Source organism: Lepidochelys kempii, chromosome 9 (genome assembly GCF_965140285.1).
Source record: "Lepidochelys kempii isolate rLepKem1 chromosome 9, rLepKem1.hap1, whole genome shotgun sequence".
Classification (NCBI taxonomy): domain Eukaryota; kingdom Metazoa; phylum Chordata; order Testudines; family Cheloniidae; genus Lepidochelys; species Lepidochelys kempii.
In genome coordinates this window covers 49,539,200-49,558,965 of record NC_136388.1, presented here as the reverse complement: position 1 = coordinate 49,558,965, position 19,766 = coordinate 49,539,200, and the positions used below count along the sequence as shown (strand labels likewise).

General features: G+C 43.5%; 1 protein-coding gene across 2 annotated transcripts in view; it reads left to right on the top strand.

Annotated features, from left to right (window-relative positions):
* EHHADH (enoyl-CoA hydratase and 3-hydroxyacyl CoA dehydrogenase) overlaps positions 1-14,683 on the top strand; it is a 68,116-nt gene extending 53,433 nt beyond the window's left edge. For both annotated transcript variants that reach the window (XM_073360290.2, XM_073360289.2), the window contains one exon: positions 11,244-14,683. In XM_073360290.2, coding sequence (XP_073216391.1) covers positions 11,244-12,514 — 1,271 coding nt within the window. In that variant the 3' untranslated portion in view covers positions 12,515-14,683. The remainder of the gene's footprint in view (positions 1-11,243) is intronic.
* The last annotated feature ends 5,083 nt before the right edge of the window (positions 14,684-19,766 follow it).

Below are 19,766 nucleotides of genomic sequence, written 5' to 3'. Positions count from 1 at the left end.
GAGGAGCTGGAAGCCTGAGATTGGGTGCCTGTGCTGGAATCCTGAGGGGAAATATTGGTGCAGTTGCCCTGAACTGTGACTCCTGCTTCAAGTCTAACTGCTGTGGTTGACCTAGAGCATATCTACTAGAAAATCATCCAATTTCTATTTAAAAGTTCCAGTGATAGAGAATCTGCTACAGCCCTTGGTAAACTGTTCAATGGCTAATTATCCTCACTTAAAAAATTGCACCTTAGTTCTAGTCAGAACTTGTTGAGCTTCAAGTTGCTATCACTGGATCATGTTAGATCTTTTTCTGCAAGATTGAAGAGCCCATTATCAAATTTCTGTTCCTCATGTAGGTACTTACAGACTGTGATCAGGTCACTGCTTAACTTTGTCTTTGTTAAATTAAACAGATTGGGCTCCTTGAGTCTCACTATAAGCCATGTTTTCTAATCCTTTAATCATTCTCATGACCCCTCTCTAATTTATCAACATCCTTCTTAAATTGTGGACACCAGCACTGGATGCACTATTCCAGCAGCAGTCACCCCAGTGCCAAATTCAGAGGTAAAATAACCTCTGTACTCCTGCTCGTGATTCTGGTTTATGCATCCAAGGATCATATTAGGCCTTTTGGCCACAGTGTCACGCTGGGAGCTCATGCTCAGGTGATTATCCACCATGATCCCAAAATCTTTTTTGGAGTCACTGCTTCCCAAGACAGAGTCTTCCATCCTGAAGGATGGCCTACATTCTTAATTCTTAGATCAGGGGTTCTCAAACTTCATTGCATCGCGACCCCCTTCTGACAACAAAAATTACTACACAACCCCAGGAGGGAGGACTGAAGCCTGAGCCCATCCAAGTCTCACTGCCCCAAGCTGGGAGCCAAAGCCTGAGTCCCACTGCACCAGGCGTGGGGAGGAGGGGGGAGCCCAAGGGCTTCAGACCCAGATTGCGGGGAGCTGTAGCCTGAGTCCCGCCACCCAGGCCTGAAGCCCAGGCTTCGGGCCTGGGCTTGGGGTTTGGCCATAGGTGGTGGGGCTGGGGCTTCAGCTTCTTCAGCCCTGGGCCCCAGCAAGTCTAATGGCAGCCCTGGCAACCCCATTAAAATGGAATCATGACCCACTTTGGGGTCCCAATCCACAGTTTGAGAACCACTGTCCTAGATGTTTGTCCTCACATTTGGCTGCATTGAAATACATACTGTTTGCTTGCGCTCAGTTTACCAAGCAATCCCGATCAATTTGAATCAGTGATTTATCCTCTTCATTATTTATCACTCCCCAAATCTATGCTTCATCTTCAAACTTTCTCAGTGATGATTTTATGTTTTCTTCCAGGTCATTGATAAAAATGTTACACAGTATAGGGCCAAAACCAGATACCTGCAGGACCTCACTAGAAACTCACCTGCTCGATGATCTTTCCCCATTTACAATTACACTTTGAGACCTGCCAGTTAGCCAGTCTAATCCATTTGAAATGTGCCATGTTGATTTTCTATCATTCTAGTTTCTTAATCTAAATGTGTAAGGTACCAAATCAAATGCCTTACAGGAGTCTAAATATATTACAACTGTGACAGAAATGGCAATTTCCTACAATATCTTTGGGAGATCTTACTGAATTCAGTTTATGTATCTTTGTGGAGGAGGGATTATATGTAATTCCATGAGGGAGAGTAACCACAGCTCCTCCAGGAACTAAGAACAAATGGGGGTCATTAGGCAAATTCATTCAGATTGCAACATCTCCAGAGAAGTACCACCACCTGGAGAGGCTCGCATATACTAGTTCAAACTGGATTCTCCAGAGACCAGCAAAGAAAGGAATTTTGGATAAATAGCCTGAATTTAATCTGACTCAGGTCCTTCTTTCTGATCTAGCAAATGGACAGAATCTTCTGTTCAAAGGGGAGGGGACAACCTCTGTGGAAGGATTGGAAGAACTGACACCTACCAGAGCTTAAGGTTGGAGTTGGGGTGACCTCTGTTTTCACTGTAATGCTTTAGGAATAAATGTGTGTGCTTAGAAAGAGTTGTGTGGTAAATTGTAACTACTGGCAATTACAACTTTTCATACCTTTCGGATAGAAAGCAAAGCACAGACATTGACATGTTTAGGCACTCTGGCTTGCTGGGAATATTACAATGCAGGGAGGGAACCGTACAGCCTGGAAAATGCCTGGTCAGGGAGGGAGTGAAGCATAGGTCTCTGCTCAAGAGAGATCATGGCTGAGGAGTCGGGAGCCGAAAAGTGGATGCCCTCAAGGCATCACAAAGGAGGAATACAGGTGCAGTCATCCTGAACTGTGACAACATGAACACTGTTACCTTTATCAACAAACTTGTTATCGCATCAAATAATGATATCAAGGTGGTCTGACGAGATCTGTTTTCCATAAGTCTCTGTTCATTGTCATTCATTCTGTTACTGTTTTTTAATTCATTATTAACTGAGTTCTGTATCATCATCATCATATCATTGCATAATTTTGCCCAGGTTCGATGTCATACTGACAGACCTATAATTACTCAGGTCATCCCTTTTACCTTTTTAAAGATTGGCATAACATTAGCTTACTTCCCATCCATTTAGAAGTTCCCTGGTGTTCCAAGACTTATTAAAACTAATGTTAATGGTCCCAAGAGCTCCATGGCTAGCGCTCTTAAAATTCTTGCATGTAAGTTTTCTGGACCTGCTGATTTAAAAATGTCTGATTTTAGTAGCTGCTGCTTAACATCCTCCCGAAATATTAGTGGGATGGAAAGACAGTCATCATCATCATATGATATGAATACATCATCTGGCTTTTTCCCAAATACAGAACAGAAATATTTATTGAACACTTCTGCCTTTTCTGTATTGTTATTATTGACAGTTCTACCATTTCCATCTTCAATAACATTGTTAGTGTTCCTTTTGTTCCTGATAAACTTTTTAAAAAATACTCTTCTTATTGTCCTTAACTCTTTTAGCTGTAGGAGTTCTCTTTTTGATTGTGATGGGGTATGCACCTTACACCAACCCTGAAGGGGTTAAGGTGGCTCAGAAAGGGCCAGTTAACCTTAACACCAGCAGGAGAGTTAGGCTTGATTGATAAGGCTAATTGATGATGAAGCCCAGCTGGGGCAGGCAAGCAACTGAGTGACTAATGGAAGGGCGTGGTAGGCCAGACGAGAGCTGATTGCCACCCACAAGGAGGAACTACAGTGGTGAGTGCACCCTGTTACAGTGTCTTTTTGCATCCCTTATCCATTTTCTACAGTTTCTAGCTTCTAGTTTATATTCATTGCTAACAATTTCTCCTTTTTCCATTTTATATATATCTCTTCTTTCTCCCAGCTGATTCGGCTCATAATTGTTTCCAGCTTTGTGAAAGTGGCCTTTCTAAACCACCAAGTATATTGATTACTTGCATGTAAGCAACCACTAATTTTTAGTTCTGTGATCAATTCCTCATGATCTGTCAAGGAGAAGTCTAAGATAGAATCCCCCTGGAGTGGATGCAATACTGTTTGAGTTAGAAAATTGTCATCTGTAATTTATAGAAATTCCAGTGATATTTTTAGTATTCGCATCAAGAAACCTCCAGCATGTGTCAATTAGATTGAAGACCCCCATTACAACCCAGTTTTTCCCCCTGCACATTATAGATTAGTGCTCAAGGATTGTCACTTGATAAATTGCCCTGTTCTGTTCATTCCCTCTGAAGCATCTGGCACTGGCCACTGTCGGAAGATAAGTCACTGGGCTAGATGGACCATTGATCTGACCCAGTAGGCAATCGGTCTTATTATTTGATTATACTGTTCCCAAGTGTGATTTGGTGTCTGTAGCAGACACCCCTCTTGTGCTTTATCTATAGATCCATATTCTAACAAGCATTCAAGATAATTTACTTCCTAGATGTCAGAGACTTGGAAACAGGCAATGCCATTTTTGACAGAGTGACTCTGCCTCTCCCCTTTTGCCCACTAGACCCTTCCTAAACCACTTGTAACCACGGATTTTAAAATTCCAATCATGCAGATCTTCCCACCTGGTTCAATAATACTGTCTACATCAAATTTATGCTAATAAATGAACAATTCCAATTCTTCTTGTTCATTACTTGGGTTCCTAGCTTTGGTGTATAGGCAACTAAACAATTTATTCTTTTCATGTCCCTTGGTGCTTTGATATCTTGATTTTGTACTAAATGAGTGCCCCTTTTCACCTTCTATGTTAGTTTAATGCCCTTCTGATTACTCTAGCCAGCCTGTCCCTGAGGAGATTGGTTCCCCTTCAACTGAGGTGACTATACAGCTCTCTCTCCTCATAGAAGGTAGACCAATGTTCCACAAAACCAAAACTCTCTATCTTACACTACTGCCCTGGCAGCAGTTCACCTCTGGAATGTCTGACTTCTTTGCTTTGCTCATGAGACAGGAAGGATCTCAGAGATCAGAGAATATTCTCCTTCAGCCCCATGCTGAGTTCTGTGAAGTTGTCTATAATCTGCAAGGTATCCTGTGAAGCAGTGTCACGAAGGCCAATGGATCGTTGCCTGCTGAGTTCAGAAGCCTAGCCAATCTTAGAGTGATGTCTTATGTCTTGGCTCCAATAAGGCAGCACACCATCCTGCTATCTGCCTGTCCTTTGCAGAATGTTCTTTCCATTCTCCTTTGCACAGCATCCTCATCTAGGTATTATCTGTCTTCTGTGGATGGCTGGCGATCTCTTCACAGGTACGCTTGATAGTCTTGCTGCTTGGGCTGAGCAGCCATTCTCAGGAATGTCCAATGCACCTGTTCCATTCAACTAGCTGGCTCTTCAGAGACATTTTCTGCAGTTTCCGTGCTGAGAAGCTGATTGGATACTTCTAGCTGTGTGGAATTCTTCCCGGTCCTCTCTGGTAGTTACAGCCTGCCTATCCTCATCTGCCTCCAACAGAGTAGAATGCCAGCTTGACCTCATGCCTCTGGTGGTTACAAACTCTCTGATTTCCACATTCTCTCATTCTTTGGCCACCAGTTCATTTCTTCCTTGACTCTGGGGTGGCGATGCTTCCTGAATCTGGTTGTTCCAGTACTCTACATCCTCTCTGATGCTCTGCAGTGTCAGTCCTTGTAATTCCAAACCACAAATCTTTCCTTCCAGCACAATCACCAACTCGCACTTTGTACATAGGAAGTCCCTTCTGGCTTCAGGCAGGAAAAAAAACATTCCCCATCCGTTGCAGGTTGCGATCACTGATCTGTTGCTGGCCATCACACTCTTGAGCATAGAACTGTACCTAGAAAGAGAACCTCTCATGCACCTTCCTGTGAACTCCATACAGAAGTCCCCTGTTTGCCCCTCCTGTTCACCTGCTGTCACATTAATAATTTCAATGAGAAATATTAACCCCAAATAATCATTGAAATAGAGCAGCCACAATTTACATCAGTCTGCCAGCATTTGTTCTGCATGATTTTAAACATAATGCTGGAACAATACTTGTATATTCTGAACATGCCACATAGCATTTCCCTGACACAGCATTTTTAATGTAATTGTCCATTTAAAGTCAGATTACAATTTAATATAGTTTGAATTTAGTACATATTTCTGTAATAAATGGAGTCACTATATATTAGTTGTATCTTATATGACTGATCAATAACTGAAAACCATGATTTGCTCAATCTGCCCAACAAGTGGATTTATAATGTACATATGTATTGTATAATGAAATGGGTAGAAAAGTAGTTTTTAGCTGTGTGGCAAAGAACTGAAAGGGAGAAGATCTGTTGTGGTGGTTCTATCTGTGAGGAAGCCAGGAGCCTGCTGCTGTTGGCATTGCAATGGGTGTGAAATATGCTAAGACAGTTCTGATAAGAGCTTGGTTTATTACTATTGAGATGGCTAAGAGGAAATGAGAGAAGACAGCCCTGAATCCCTGAGCACAACAGTTCTCAGGAAGCACCCCAATCCATACAACCTGTGGAGTGTTTCCTGGTCACATCCCTGGGTTTCTGATGCTGGAGACTGCATGGTTTGAGGTGGGATTCAGTCATTTTGGACCATCTGAGCAGAAGTTACTTTTTCTTCTTTCCCCCAGGTCCCTCCACATCACAGAGAGTCCTGACGATTCTCTACCATTTTTCTGTTCTGTTATACTGTCATGGGAGGGGTGCATTCGCTGCTGGTGGCACTTCCTGCTGGTCATTCTGGGGATTAGCTCCAGCCAGACATTGCACCCTCCTCTGATGGTGTCTCTGCTGTCATCCTCTCACCCTGCAGACCCCTCTTGCTCCAGGAATTGCAGCCTCCTCCTCTGGAGGGCTGTCATTAGGTGGTTTCCCCTTCCCTGTGTGTGTGTATGTAACCAAGTCTTTCCAGGACAAACTGTCCCAGGCAGTCCACTGTCCTCTACCTGGTGTGTGCCATGTCCACATTCTCTGGGTTCACCAACCTTCCAATTCCATTCTCCTAGGGAGTAACTATGGATAACTCTCTAGCCACTAACACACTTACCTTCTCCCAAGGAGTGACTGCAGCCTACTTCCCTGAAGCCCTGTCTGTTGCCAGCTTCCTGGTTTTATAAACCCAGCCCAGCTCCTCCCCCAGCTGGACTTCATCAACCAATTAGGCCCTAGCACTCCCTGGCTTTCCTCCAGGTGCTGCCTATAGGTTAATTGGCCTAATTTACCCTCTCAGGGCAAGTGTGGAGAGTACACCCCATCACATATACACTCTTCCTCAAGATCACCAGCCTTACAAGCAAAGAGGATCTAATGAGGTCATCGGCAGACATGCCTCTTAACCTGCTGAATGTTCAAGTCTCCCCTTGTCTCGACCACCCAATTTTAGAAAAAAACCCACAAGTGTTATCCCTGCTGGGTGTTCTAGTGTAACAAGGCTCCAGGTGCTTCCACTGCTCTTACCACCATGCTACTGAAAACCTCCTTACATACAGGCCGTTGAAGAGTCAGGTGGTAACTTGGTAACCAACTATCCTGGGCCAAAACTGAACTTGGCAAGCTCAGGTCTTGTCCATGGGCTCAGGTCTGTGTCCCAGAGAATGAAGTACCACCAAGGATGTCGGACTGCCTAAGACAAAAAATAGTCTTCGTGGCTCACCAGTGGAAGATCTGAGGTCCTGGTGCCGAATCCACCATCAAAACCCTAGTTGCTGATGAAAGATCTGGCAGAGGTGGGAGGAGGGGCAGCAGGCTGGCAGCATGTTTTTAGTGTTAACATCTGTATTTTGTCTGCATTCAATATATGGGAATGGACAGAAGGACATGTACAATCATTTTAAATTACTTTACCTTTGTTGGTTACATAAATGAAATTTTAGTGGTATGTTAACTTTGATTATGATGTAACAGATCTTATTTTTCCATCATTGGACCCAAGACAGGCATAAATAAGAGTTCTGGTGATATTTCCCATCAGAAGTAAAATAGCTGTCTTTGAAAACACATTTTCAAAATCTTTGTTCTTGTTGTCAAGATAGGAAATGTTTTGCATAGCATGTGTTTGTGTGTATAACACGTGGTCAGAGCTACATCAGTGATGACAGGCTGCTTGTGGAAAAAATACTCCACCTTGTTTGACCTGCTTTATGGAGACTTGAGCTTGTTTTACTGATGACATAATTTCAGCCATTCTTCATAAAGCAGCTTTAGATTAATTTCTTAATCCCCTTGGTTTGTGTTTCTTTGTTTGGCTGATAAATTTTCATTCGAAAACCTGGTCAGCTGGATTTTGGATTTTAAAAAATCATTTTGATAGAATTACTGCAGACCTTGTAAAGTTGTGGCTTTATTCTGGATATTAACAATGCTCACATTCAGAGTGCCTCTTTTATAGGAGTGCTTGGCACATGAAAAAACTTTTGAACTCCACTGGCATTTTACTTTTTATGTGGTTCTCTATTTTTTATTTACTTATATTACTGTAGCAGGCAGGAGCCCTAGTCATTGTGCTAGGTGCTGCACAAACTCAGAACAAGACTGTCTAGTCCCTAAGGAGCTTACAATCTAAGTATAAGAGACAACACATGGAGAAAGACAGGGGAGTACAATGAGACAATATGACAGGTTTCAGAGCAGCAGCCGTGTTAGTCTGTATCCGCAAACAGAAAAGGACGACTTGTGGCACCTTAGAGACTAACAAATTTATTTGAGCATAAGCTTTCGTGAGCTACAGCTCACCTTCATTGGATGCATGCAGTGGAAAATACAGTGGGGAGATTTTATATACACAGAGAACATGAAACAATGGGTGTTACCATACAGACTGTAACAAGAGTGATCAGGTAAGGTGAGCTATTACCAGCAGGAGAGTGATAGGCAATGGGCCAGCAGCCCAACCATTGTCAAGTTTTTTGCAGGCATCGCAGCAAAGAATAGTTTTAAGGGAGTATTTGAAGGAGGATATTGAGTTAGTTTTGTAGATGTTTACAGGGAGCTCCTCTCAAGCATGAGGGGCAGTGTGGGAAAAAGCACAAAGGTGTTTGTTTGAAAATTTGACAAATGAGCAAGGGAGGCTGGCATCATGGACCAGTCGGAGGCAGGAATTAACGTTTCAATAGCAAACAAGAGAATGGTAGGGTGGGGATAGGCCATAAACAGCCTCGAAAATGAAGACATGTAGAGTATGTCTGATATGCTAAAGAAGGAGGAGCCAGTGGAGGGATGCAAAAAGAGAGGCTACATGGTCAAATAAATGAGCTAGGGAAATGATCTTTCCAGCAGTGTTCTGAATGGATGTGAGTAGGGCCAAGATGGCATTTGTCAAGAACAGGGAAAAGGATGTTGCAGTTATCAAGGTGTAAGATAAGAGCCTGAACCCGAGTTTTAGCAGTGAGGATGGATAGGAAAGGTTGTATCTGAACAATGTTATATAGAAAGAGTCTGCAAGATTTAAATATAGCCTGAGTGTGAGGATATAGAGAACAGCGTGAGTTGAAGATGACAGCCAGATTACAGGCCTGAGGGACAGGCAGGATGGTGGTATTGTCCACAGTGGTTGAGAAAGAGGGTTGGGTGGGAGACTAAGAACTCTGTTTTAGCTGTGTAGAGTTTGAGCTAATGGCTAGACATCCATAATGAGATGTCAGAGAGACAGGCCAAGATTTTAGTTTGGACAGGAGTGGAGAGGTAGACCTGCCAATCATCTGCACAGTTGAATTTATGTTTGTGGATGAGATAAAGTACAGAGAGAGAAGAGGAGAGGTCCCCAGACAGAGCTCTATGGAACCCCCCCAGAAAGTTGGAGTGGGGATGAGGTGGATCCTCCAAAGGACAAGCTGAAGGAGTTGGGGAATGGGGCAGTAGTTGGAGAGGCAAGTGGGATCTAGGGTAGGATTTTTAAGACAGGAGAGACTAAAGCATGTTTGTGGCACTGTTTGTTTTTTCCCTCCTATTTCCCCTTGTCTCCTTTTCATTTCTAGGCTCATGGAATGTGCTGTTCACAGTCACTGTCTGGACTTCCTCTCCTGGAGTTGTGTCCTAGAACCTCTCCAATCTGGCTTCCACCCCTTGCACTCCATTGAAACTGCTCTCACCAAAGTCTGTAATGACTTCTTCCTAGCCAAAGCTCAGAAACAGTACCCCATCCTTCTCCTTGACCTGTCAGACTCCTTCAGCATAACTGACCATGCTCTTCTTGAAATGTTGTCCTTCCTTAGCTCTCAGGACTCTGTCTTCACCTGGTTCTCCTCCTACCTGTCCAGTTGCTCCTTCAGCTTGTCCTTTGGAGGATCCTTCTCATTCTCCAAATTTAACTTTTGTTATAATATTTGTACTGTTTTAACAGCATTTTCAATTAGCCCACTAGATTGTTGGTAACCTGGACTTGATGTAATATGTTTGAAATCATATGCTATGGCAAAACTTAAACTCTTGACTGTGAAATTGAAGTCCATTATCAATCATTACTGCATGGAGTATGCCATATAAAAACTTTTGAGTACCTAAGTCCCCCATTCATTTTATTAATGAATTGTTTGGCACAAGTGTTTTCTAATATAGATATTTCAGGAAAATACAAAAAATAATCAAGAACTATAACATATGCATGTCCTTTATATTCAAATAGATTGAAACCTACTTTATACCAAAGTCTTGTTTTCTTGAATAAATGTCATAGGCTGTTTAGACTGAGCATTTCTATGATTTGTGACGTATGCCACTTTCTTTTATGTAAACCTCTATGTTTTGGTTCATTTGTGGTCAGTACAGAACCTCTCTTTCTCTACCTTTACATTTTTCTATGGCTAAATGTTCCTCATGTATGTGTTTCAACATCTCTGCTGTTAACACTACAGGAATTACTACCCTATTGCCTTTAAACAGAATTCCTTCAATTACTGAAAAGTCTTTAATAAGTTGATTATATGGCTTCAATATCACTTTATTATATCCTTTTTCAATAGCTGTAATAATCTTTTGTAAATTCTCATTCTGTCTAGTTGCTTGTACAATTTCTTCCCATACTCTTTCTGATACAGGAAACAATTTTTAAATACCTCTACTTGTACCACATCTTCCTCTTCAATTATATTGGTTACATCATAAACTCTAGAAACAGTATCAGTAACAATTAATGATTTGCCTGGCTGATACTCTAATTTTAAATCAAATGCCAAATTCCATTTCCAGAGTTTGAAGTTCCGCGAAGTACAGGGTCTGGAAGATCAAGTTCTGTACTTCACTAGAGTTAAACTCTTATTTGTTTCCTCTTGCTTACGTATGACAGTTTTCTGAATGCATGTTCCAAAAATAGATAAAGGTTCAACAGCCCTAATTTATAGCTGGGGATCGTAGGTACTCAAAAGTGCCTTGCAAAGGGTCACATTGGAAGTCAGTAGCAGAGCTGCAAATAGAATCCAGGTTTCCTGATTTCTACTGCCCTACTCCAGCTACCTCCCATATGATAATATATGAATTGGAGAACCGACTTAAATTACACAGGGGTACATGTGCTCTGCATACTACCCCAGCATGGCTCCACATCCTTGAACAGACATTAGCTTGCCGTTACATCTTCACTTTTCAGACAGATGCTCCAGTTAGCCCTCTAAGTGCACTCAAAGACCAAATTAAAATGTTGCTTTCTCCCAATTTTCCATTTACTTTTTTCCCATCTACATGCCCCTGTTTAATTTGCACAGAGACCTGCTTTACGTGCTGGAAGTACCAAAGGAGCCCATTTGCAGAGGTGTACTTAACAATTCCTAGTACTTACAGTCTCTGTTTCTCTCTTGCTTTTATCACTAGGGCTGGGAACAATGGGCCGAGGCATTGTGACTTCTCTGGTGAAGGCCAGGATGTCCGTAGTAGCTGTAGAACAGGATCAGAAGCAGCTGGAGGTAGGAGGAAGAGCTGTGACATCCCTTCTAGAACATGAGGCTTCAAAAATGCAGTGGAGTGGCCAACGCCCGGATGCCTGTGATCCCGCCCTTCTCCAGTTCACTCTGGACTTTGGTATGTTACAGGATGTAGATCTAGTTATTGAGGCTGTGTTCGAGGACATGGCACTGAAGAAGGAGATCTTCCATAAGTTGTCAGCAATCTGCAAGCCAGGGTCCTTCTTGTGCACTAACACCTCCGCCTTGGATATTGATGAGATTGCTTCAGCCACCAGTCGCCCTCACCAGGTCATTGGTACTCACTTCTTCTCACCTGCCCATGTAATGAAGCTGTTAGAAATAATCCGTGGTCGTCACACATCACCCATCACCATTGCCACCGCCATGGGTTTAGCTAAAACTATAGGCAAAATAGGGGTTGTCGTAGGGAATTGCTTTGGATTTGTTGGGAACAGAATGATGGCTCCTTATGCTGAACAGGCAGTTTTCCTGCTAGAAGAAGGATGTAAACCAGAAGAAGTAGATCAAGCTCTAGAGGGATTTGGTTTCAATATGGGGCCCTTCCGAATGTCAGATCTTGCTGGGCTTGATGTGGGCTGGAGATCTCGGAAAGGGCAGGGCCTGACTGGACCCGAACTGGCTCCAGGAACTCCTGCTCGCCTGCGTGGCAGGAGGAGATACAGCCCGCTGCCTGATCTTCTATGTGAGAATGGAAGGTATGGCCAGAAGGCTGGCATGGGCTGGTACCAATATGAGAAACCTGGGGCTAGAATAGCTAATCCAGATCCATGGCTTCACAATTTCCTGATTGGGTATAGAGATGCCCATCATATTAAGGCACGCTTCATAGACGAGGAGGAAATCCTGGAGCGTTGTCTGTATACCCTCATCAATGAGGGCTTCCAGATCTTAGATGATGGAATAGCTTCTGCCCCAGAAGATATTGATGTAATCTACATTCATGGCTACGGATGGCCAAAGCACAGAGGTGGCCCCATGTTTCACGCTTCCACCATTGGGCTACCTCGCATTCTGGCTAAATTGCAAAAATATTCTGAGGCCCATCCTGACATTCCCAGAATGCAACCCAGTGCTTTTCTGAAGAAACTAGTGTCCATGGGAAACCCTCCCCTGAAGGAGTGGATGTCCCATGCAGGACACCAGAGCAGTAAGCTGTGATGTCCCTGCAGCCTTCTCTACGCATTCAGCCACTTGTCTAGTGGTGACAGGTATCTCTCACTGCCATAATCAGTGATGTCTGTTCCAATCAAATCCAAAGCACAGCAGGTTGAAGATTAATGTCTGGCTTAGCTGAGCGGAGTAACTACTCCCTCAAATGGTAGTTGCTGTCGCTTCCCTTTCCCTACTCACAATACACCCCTCCCTCCCACCTCGTTAGTTCACCACACAACCCCTCAAGCTGCCAGTAGGAGACCCCTTCTGGCTGGCTGTTTCCTGACAAGCTGCACTCACCCGACCGCTGGATCCTAAAGCTGCTGTTCTTAACTGCCTGCCTCTTGCCATTCCTCTGGTGAGGGAGGGAGCAACACCTGGCAGCTCATGAGGCAGTTGAAAGTGGGAGGGTAGGCCGGGAGTCCTGGCTCAGGGGAGACAAAGCCAGTGAAGATTCACTGCAGACTGGTATCCTCACCTAGCTGTATCTGCCAGCAGCTACAGATCTCCTCTTGTTCCTGCCACAGCACCCTCTAGTGACCAAAGGCAAACCATAGGAACTAGTCCCCACGGGAGAGCCACCCCCGAACCATCCAGTTTACTAAGGATTCATTTACAGGATGGACCTTCCCCTCCCAAAGGGAACAGATTAGACTGCCCCAGATAATGGTCTCTTCACGGAGTGCAGGTTTGTGGGGTTTTGGATTGACTGGAGGGAGTGGACAATGGTGCAGAATGGAACCGTGCATTTTGGAAGTAAATTGTGATGCAGTAAAGAGAGCATCCAGAGCTAGTATCAAGGGATGGCACTCAGCACCTACCTCCAGCCCCCAAAATAACACTCATAAACACAGCACAATCACAGAAGACTATGACCTGCTCATTAGGTAGTGGCTGAAAGATCACACCCTTTCCCCCTCCTTCCTTAGCATTGCCCCTGCCCTCCAACCTCTTCCTCCAGACAAAAGTGCCTCCTCTCCAAGAGGGAGGGTGTGTGTGTGTGTGTGTTTTCCCAGAACTCCTCACCTGCTTTTCTAGCCTGCCTGCTGGCAGCTGCTCAGCGTAGAAGGCATGGAGGGCTTTGTGCACTACAAGTGACAGGAGAAAAGCCTTGTGTGGCACTTCAGTGTTTCAGGTGTACAAAGGGTACCATGGAAAGTAAATGGGCTCAAGAGCTGTGCAGATAGGAGTTATGCTACAGGGAGGGAGAGAAGCCTCCAGCAGATAAAAGAACAGGAAGAGAAATATTTGCTTTTCTGAACTTGGTCCTGCAGGGTAAGGACTCCTCTTGCTTTTGTGCAAAGAGCACAGCTCCCAGTTACTGGCAGGTGATCCTGGAGGCTCCAGAACACACACATTCTCTTCTTAGGAAAAGCCGTATCTGAAAACAGACTCTGCTTTGTTTCATTAATTTTTAATAAAGCTGATTTTCATTTTCTCTCATAGCCTACGTTGTATCATCAGGTTTTGCTGCATTGTTCTCCCACATGTACACTGGTCACTTTTTTGCCCAGTGGTAGTAGATATCAAGGTCTTGCAGGTCAGTTTCCTGGTGGTAGAGACCCACAGAGACCGTGGCATCAGGTTAGCAGACCAAATAGCTTCAGCCACCTGTGATTGTCTAGGTAAAAGAACCAGTTGATGGTAGCCATCAACACCTTCCAGCATAACAATGCACCCCATGTCAGCTATTGGGAGGGAAGGCAGAGAGTTTTAAAACATTGACATCCTGAATGACTTATCTCCTACAAAGAAAGAAAAGAAATAATAATTGAGAGAGAAATAGGGGACATACAGAGCTCCTGGCAGGAGAGGGAGACTGGAAAGTCCTGAGGGGGAAAGGAAACACAGCACCTCTAGCACATGGTGGAGGTGGGAATGGGTGACAGAGCCACTGGCATGAGGGAGTAGGCTGCAGGGAGTTCCTGAAATAGCAGGGACTGGCACACAGGGAGTTTGTGGGGGGAATAGAAAGACGCAATAAGTGCCTGGTGCGTGCAACGCACCCAGCCTACACAAGCTACCAAATGTGCAACCTTCTAGTACTGGCTAATCAAGCACAATAGAACGACTGTACAAACCTTTTCTGAAGAGCCTAAACATTGGTCCTGGTCAAGAAACTACAGCCAAGATTTTCAAAATCAGCATGTAAAGATAAAAAGAAAAGGAGGACTTGTGGCACCTTAGAGACTAACCAATTTATTTGAGCATAAGCTTTCGTGAGCTACAGCTCACTTTTGGTTAGTCTCTAAGGTGCCACAAGTCCTCCTTTTCTTTTTGCGAATACAGACTAACACGGCTGCTACTCTGAAACATGTAAAGATAGACTCCTTGGACATTTTCAAAAGTCCTGAGCATTCCGCAGCTCCAATTTTATTTTATTTGGATTCCTGTGCCACACCCATCACCATGGTCTGAACACTACCAGCAATACGTTGAGAGATATAACTAGCATCTGCCATCTGTGTGGTTCTTTCTTCCTGTCCTCACATGGAAGAGACTGTAAGGATTTTTTAAATTTAATTACATTTTATTTTGTGTGCCCTGTGAACTAGCAAAAGGCAGGCTGAAGATGAGTGTCCTGCACCTGAAGTGGAAGGTGCTGAGGTTTGTGGAGTTTCTTAGGATTGGTCTGTATTACAAAATTAGGTCAATGTAAGCCGCCTTGTATTGACCTAATTGTGCATGTGTCTACACTTAAATTTATCTCCCATTGATGTAAGTGCCCCATTACATGGTCATAGTAACACCACCTCCTCATGTGGCATTGAGCCATGGTTGACGTACAGAGGTTGACGCAGCGCAAGTGTAGACATTGCATTACGTATCTCTGCACTAACAGTCCTCCAGCAGCTGTCCCTCAGTACCTGATACTGACTGCTCTGGTCACAACTGTGAGCTCTGCTGCCCAGAAGTTATGTAGACCAAAGCCCACCTCCCCCCACCTTTAAAACCTCCACAAATTTTTGAAAGGCCTTTTCCTGGTTGTCCAGCTTGGTGAGTAAAACCTCTATCTGCTCTCCATTGTTGTGCATAGCTGACCGTGCTGGCTACATGTTCCAGACACACTCCTGCTTGGAGTAGACGGGAGAAACTGGGTATCCTGAGCCGGTGGGGAGAAGAGGCTGTGCAGGAACAGCTTCGAACCAGCCGTAAAAATATCAACATCTACGAGCGGATTGCTTGGAGGATGCAGTGGAAGGGTTACACCAAGGACCTGCAGCAGTGCTGTGTGAAAGCCAAGAAATTGTAGCAGGCATACCAGAAGGCCAGGGAGACCGACAGTCAATCTGGTGCAGAGCCACAGACCTGCCTCTTTTACAAAGACTGCATGCCAGACTTGGAGGAGACACCACCAGCAGCCCGCACGCCGCTGTGGATATCTCCAAGGAGCCCAAGTCACAGGCCCCTGCTCTGAACAGTGAGGAGGAGGAGTATGGGGGACAGGTGACCAGGGGATCCAGCTGCGCAGTTAGCCAGGACCTGTTTTTGACTCCAGCATAGTCCAGTCAGTGCTGGTAGTCAAGCACGGGTGAGCCTGATGCAGAGGAAGGATCCTCAGATAAATCTCTAAATAAATTTTCCATTACAGGGATGGCACCCCCAAATTAGCAGGACACAGCTTTCAACTTTTCATTTATTTAGAAGATAGAGTGGTACAACCAAGAGAGGTAGAATTGCTATCTGCTCCTCATTCCCCTCTGGAGTTATGCAGAGGGGGCCATGCGGAGCAGTGTGTTGTGTAGCAGAGATGTCCCTTGACTCCTCCTGAGAGATCTCAATGGAACATCATGGAGATACCCTGCAATCCTCTCCCGAAAATTTCTAGCCTTGCTATGGAGAGCTCCATTGTGCCTGAGGAACAGAGGTGTCACGTACATTACTGGTTCTGCACTTTCCCTCCCCTTCTTCTCATGCACACACCCTCAATTTCAGCGTGTGTGTACACGTGCATGCGAGTCAATGCAGACCCAAAAGGACCATTCTTACCCTCTAGTCTTACCTTCTACATAACAAGGCCATGAAAAGTTCTTACACTGAGCCCACCAAATAGAGCCGTGTACTTGCTGAGTGTATCTTTTAGAGAAACATCCAATCTTGATTTAAATACACCAGTCATGGAGAATCCACCACATCTCTTGGTAGTTTGTTTGTTTGGTTAGTAATCCACAATAACCCCTAAGACTCTTCCACAAAGTCTCTGCTTTCTAGGATACAATTCCCCATCCTGTAAGTATGCACAACGTTCTAACCTGCCTTTTAAAATGCAAGCTGTTTAGTTGAGCGCAGACTACCAAGCAATCCAGATCACTCTGACCTGTCTTGATTGTTATTTGTCACTTGCTACCAATCTTTGTGTCACTTGAAAACTATCTGCAATGATTTTATATTTTCTTCCAGATATTGACAGAAATCTGACCAGATAGGGTGAGTTTATGGGGATGTCAGTTAATATGTTATGGTGGGAGCAAGGGCAGCTTCATCCACAGAAACCCTGCAACAGGGGCTCCTGTCTCACAGGGTTGGGGCCCAGTTCCCCACTCTGGGTGATGCAACCTGGTGCAGGGGTTGAAGCTGCTGCTGCGGGGAGAGTGCAGGGCAGGATCACTCTCCAGCCTCCCCCACAGGGCCTCCCATCCTCACCAGGTCAGGATTAGGGTTGCAGTGTGCGGGCAGAAGGTGCTGTTGCGGGCATTTAGTGGCGATGAGCAAGAGGTGATGCCCGCAGAGCAGGAATGCACCCATTGAAATGGGAGGCTGCATCCGCCACTGAGTTTTAGTCACCAGATGGTTACAAGTTTTTCTCTTAGAATGGGAGCCCTGTTCAGTCTTTGAAGACAGGCTGCATTGTTGTTAGTTTTGTCGGGTAGTTTCTTTTTGGGGAACTGTTGAAAGTAGTGTGCTAGGTTGCTCTTTGCCTTAATCTCTTTGATTTGTACAGAGTTTTGGGGCATTGTTGCTCCCTGGGAACTGGGCATTGGTGTTTTGGCTGAGATTTCAGAAAGAGGGATTTGTCTGGGTGTTGTTTGACCAACTCCGTTCAAGGACTGGGGTATATAGTGCAAAAACAAGTTACACTAAGAAAATAATGACAGGTTTCAGAGTAACAGCCGTGTTAGTCTGTATTCGCAAAAAGAAAAGGAGTACTTGTGGCACCTTAGAGACTAACCAATTTATTTGAGCATAAGCTTTCGTGAGCTACAGCTCACTTCATTGGATGCATACTCCACAGTATGCACGAAAGCTTATGCTCAAATAAATTGGTTAGTCTCTAAGGTGCCACAAGTACTCCTTTTCTTTTTACTAAGAAAATACACAGACTGTGGCAGTGATTTCTCCTCCAATGGCAAGCCAACTTGCAGCCTGCCACCGCTCAGCAGAGGAGCCTTAAAAAAAATGTACTTGCAAATTCAGCAAATTTAATAGGGAAACCAGTTCAACACATGAATATGGAACCAGACAATGCCATTTTTACCATCACTTTTCAAGGGAGAAGCAAACTTTAACTTCACCTTAAAGAAAATTTGTGGTTGGAATATTAAGAACTTTCAGGTCATTAATGAACAAGCAAATATTCTGTACAAAATTCCTTTGCAAACTTAAAGAGCTTAGAACTACAAGCAATACTCTGAGAAAGTCATATTTTAACTTGTTTTGACAGTCTACGGATGTATCACATGAAAAATACATATGAGAAAATAGTGTTTCTGCATAAAACAGAGTTAAACAAGAAATAAAAATATGCAGTTAATACAATTCTGTCCCTTATTTTTCTGAGCCACTGCTTGCAAGACACTACAGTGTATATATCACTGTTTCAAGGGTGTCTCTCCAAAGGGAAAAACATCCTGCTAAATAAATAGAGCTGTACATGGGTATTGGCAGAAATATTAAACATATATTCTAGAGAGAAAAGAAAATACAAAATTTATATAATATCTAGATTGATACAGATATACTGGTAAATAACAAAAAGGACAGGGAAGTCTTACAGAGCGATTTGGATCGCTTGGTAACCTGGGCCCATTCAAACAAAATGCATGTTAATTGCCCAATACAGAGTTATACACACAGGAACACGGAATTCTGGCCATGCCTACAGAATGGGGGACTGCACCCTGGAAAGCAGAGACTTCAAAAAGGATCTATGGATTACAGTGGTCAAACGATTTGAGTTTCTAGTGCCATGCTGTGACAAAAAGTGCTAATGCAGTCCATGGATGTAGAAAGAGAACAGTAGTGAGTAGGACTAGGGAGGTGATTTTACCTCTGTGTACGGCATTGGTGAGACTGATATGGGAATACTGCATCCAGGTCTGGGGTCCATATGTTAAAAAGTATGTTGAAAAATTGAAGAGGGTGCAGGAAAGAGCCACAAAACTGTGCAACTTCCAGACCTTAACATGTTTGCATTTCTTTTAAGTGTAACCATAATTCTATGTTTCCTGGGTTTATAATGCTTCATTTTGCGATAACTGCTGTATCCCAGTAACATTTTTGCCCTTAAGTTATTGATATATAGTCTCGCCTTAAGACAGAGTTAAAATAGTTTTTGTCTGGGTGTTTAATAATCAACTGAATATTTGCTGGGGACAATTTGAACAATCTATAAACTCAAATATATTAGTGAAAGCTATTCATCAAATGATTCTGAACATCTAATAAAAATTATGTTTGCAGACAATTCATGAACAGAATAAAAGGCTAAATTGACCAAATAAACTGTTTGATCAGCTCTATCAATAGTCCATTTTACTGGAGCAGTCCTCAGACCCAGGATTCTGACTAACAACTCAAAAATATGCTGATGACTTGATTATACTCTTGTCAATGCAAAACTGTCTATAAAGGAGTTTATTCCCACCAGAAGCACACTACAAGACATAGGCTCTAGAGGTCATCCTACGAAAGAATGAAATCATAATTAAACAAAACAAGAAAACCCCAGCCCAAATTAAAATGTTATTTTGGAAGCAGAGATACTGAAGTGTTATATACCTAGCCCTGATAATAAATATCACAAAAAATTTCAAGCTAGCTATGAAAACATTAGAAGAGGAAAGGCAAGGACGTCTTAAACTATTTGAAAATAAAATCTGGATAAATAAAATCCAATTACTCTACTACAAAACTATTCACTAGTATAATTCTGCCACTTAGGTGCAAAGTCTGGGGCCAAATCTTAACAGTTAATTGCACTTATCAGAAGAAATCAGCACTGACGACCCTAACCCTACCATTCTGCAAACAAATGTGT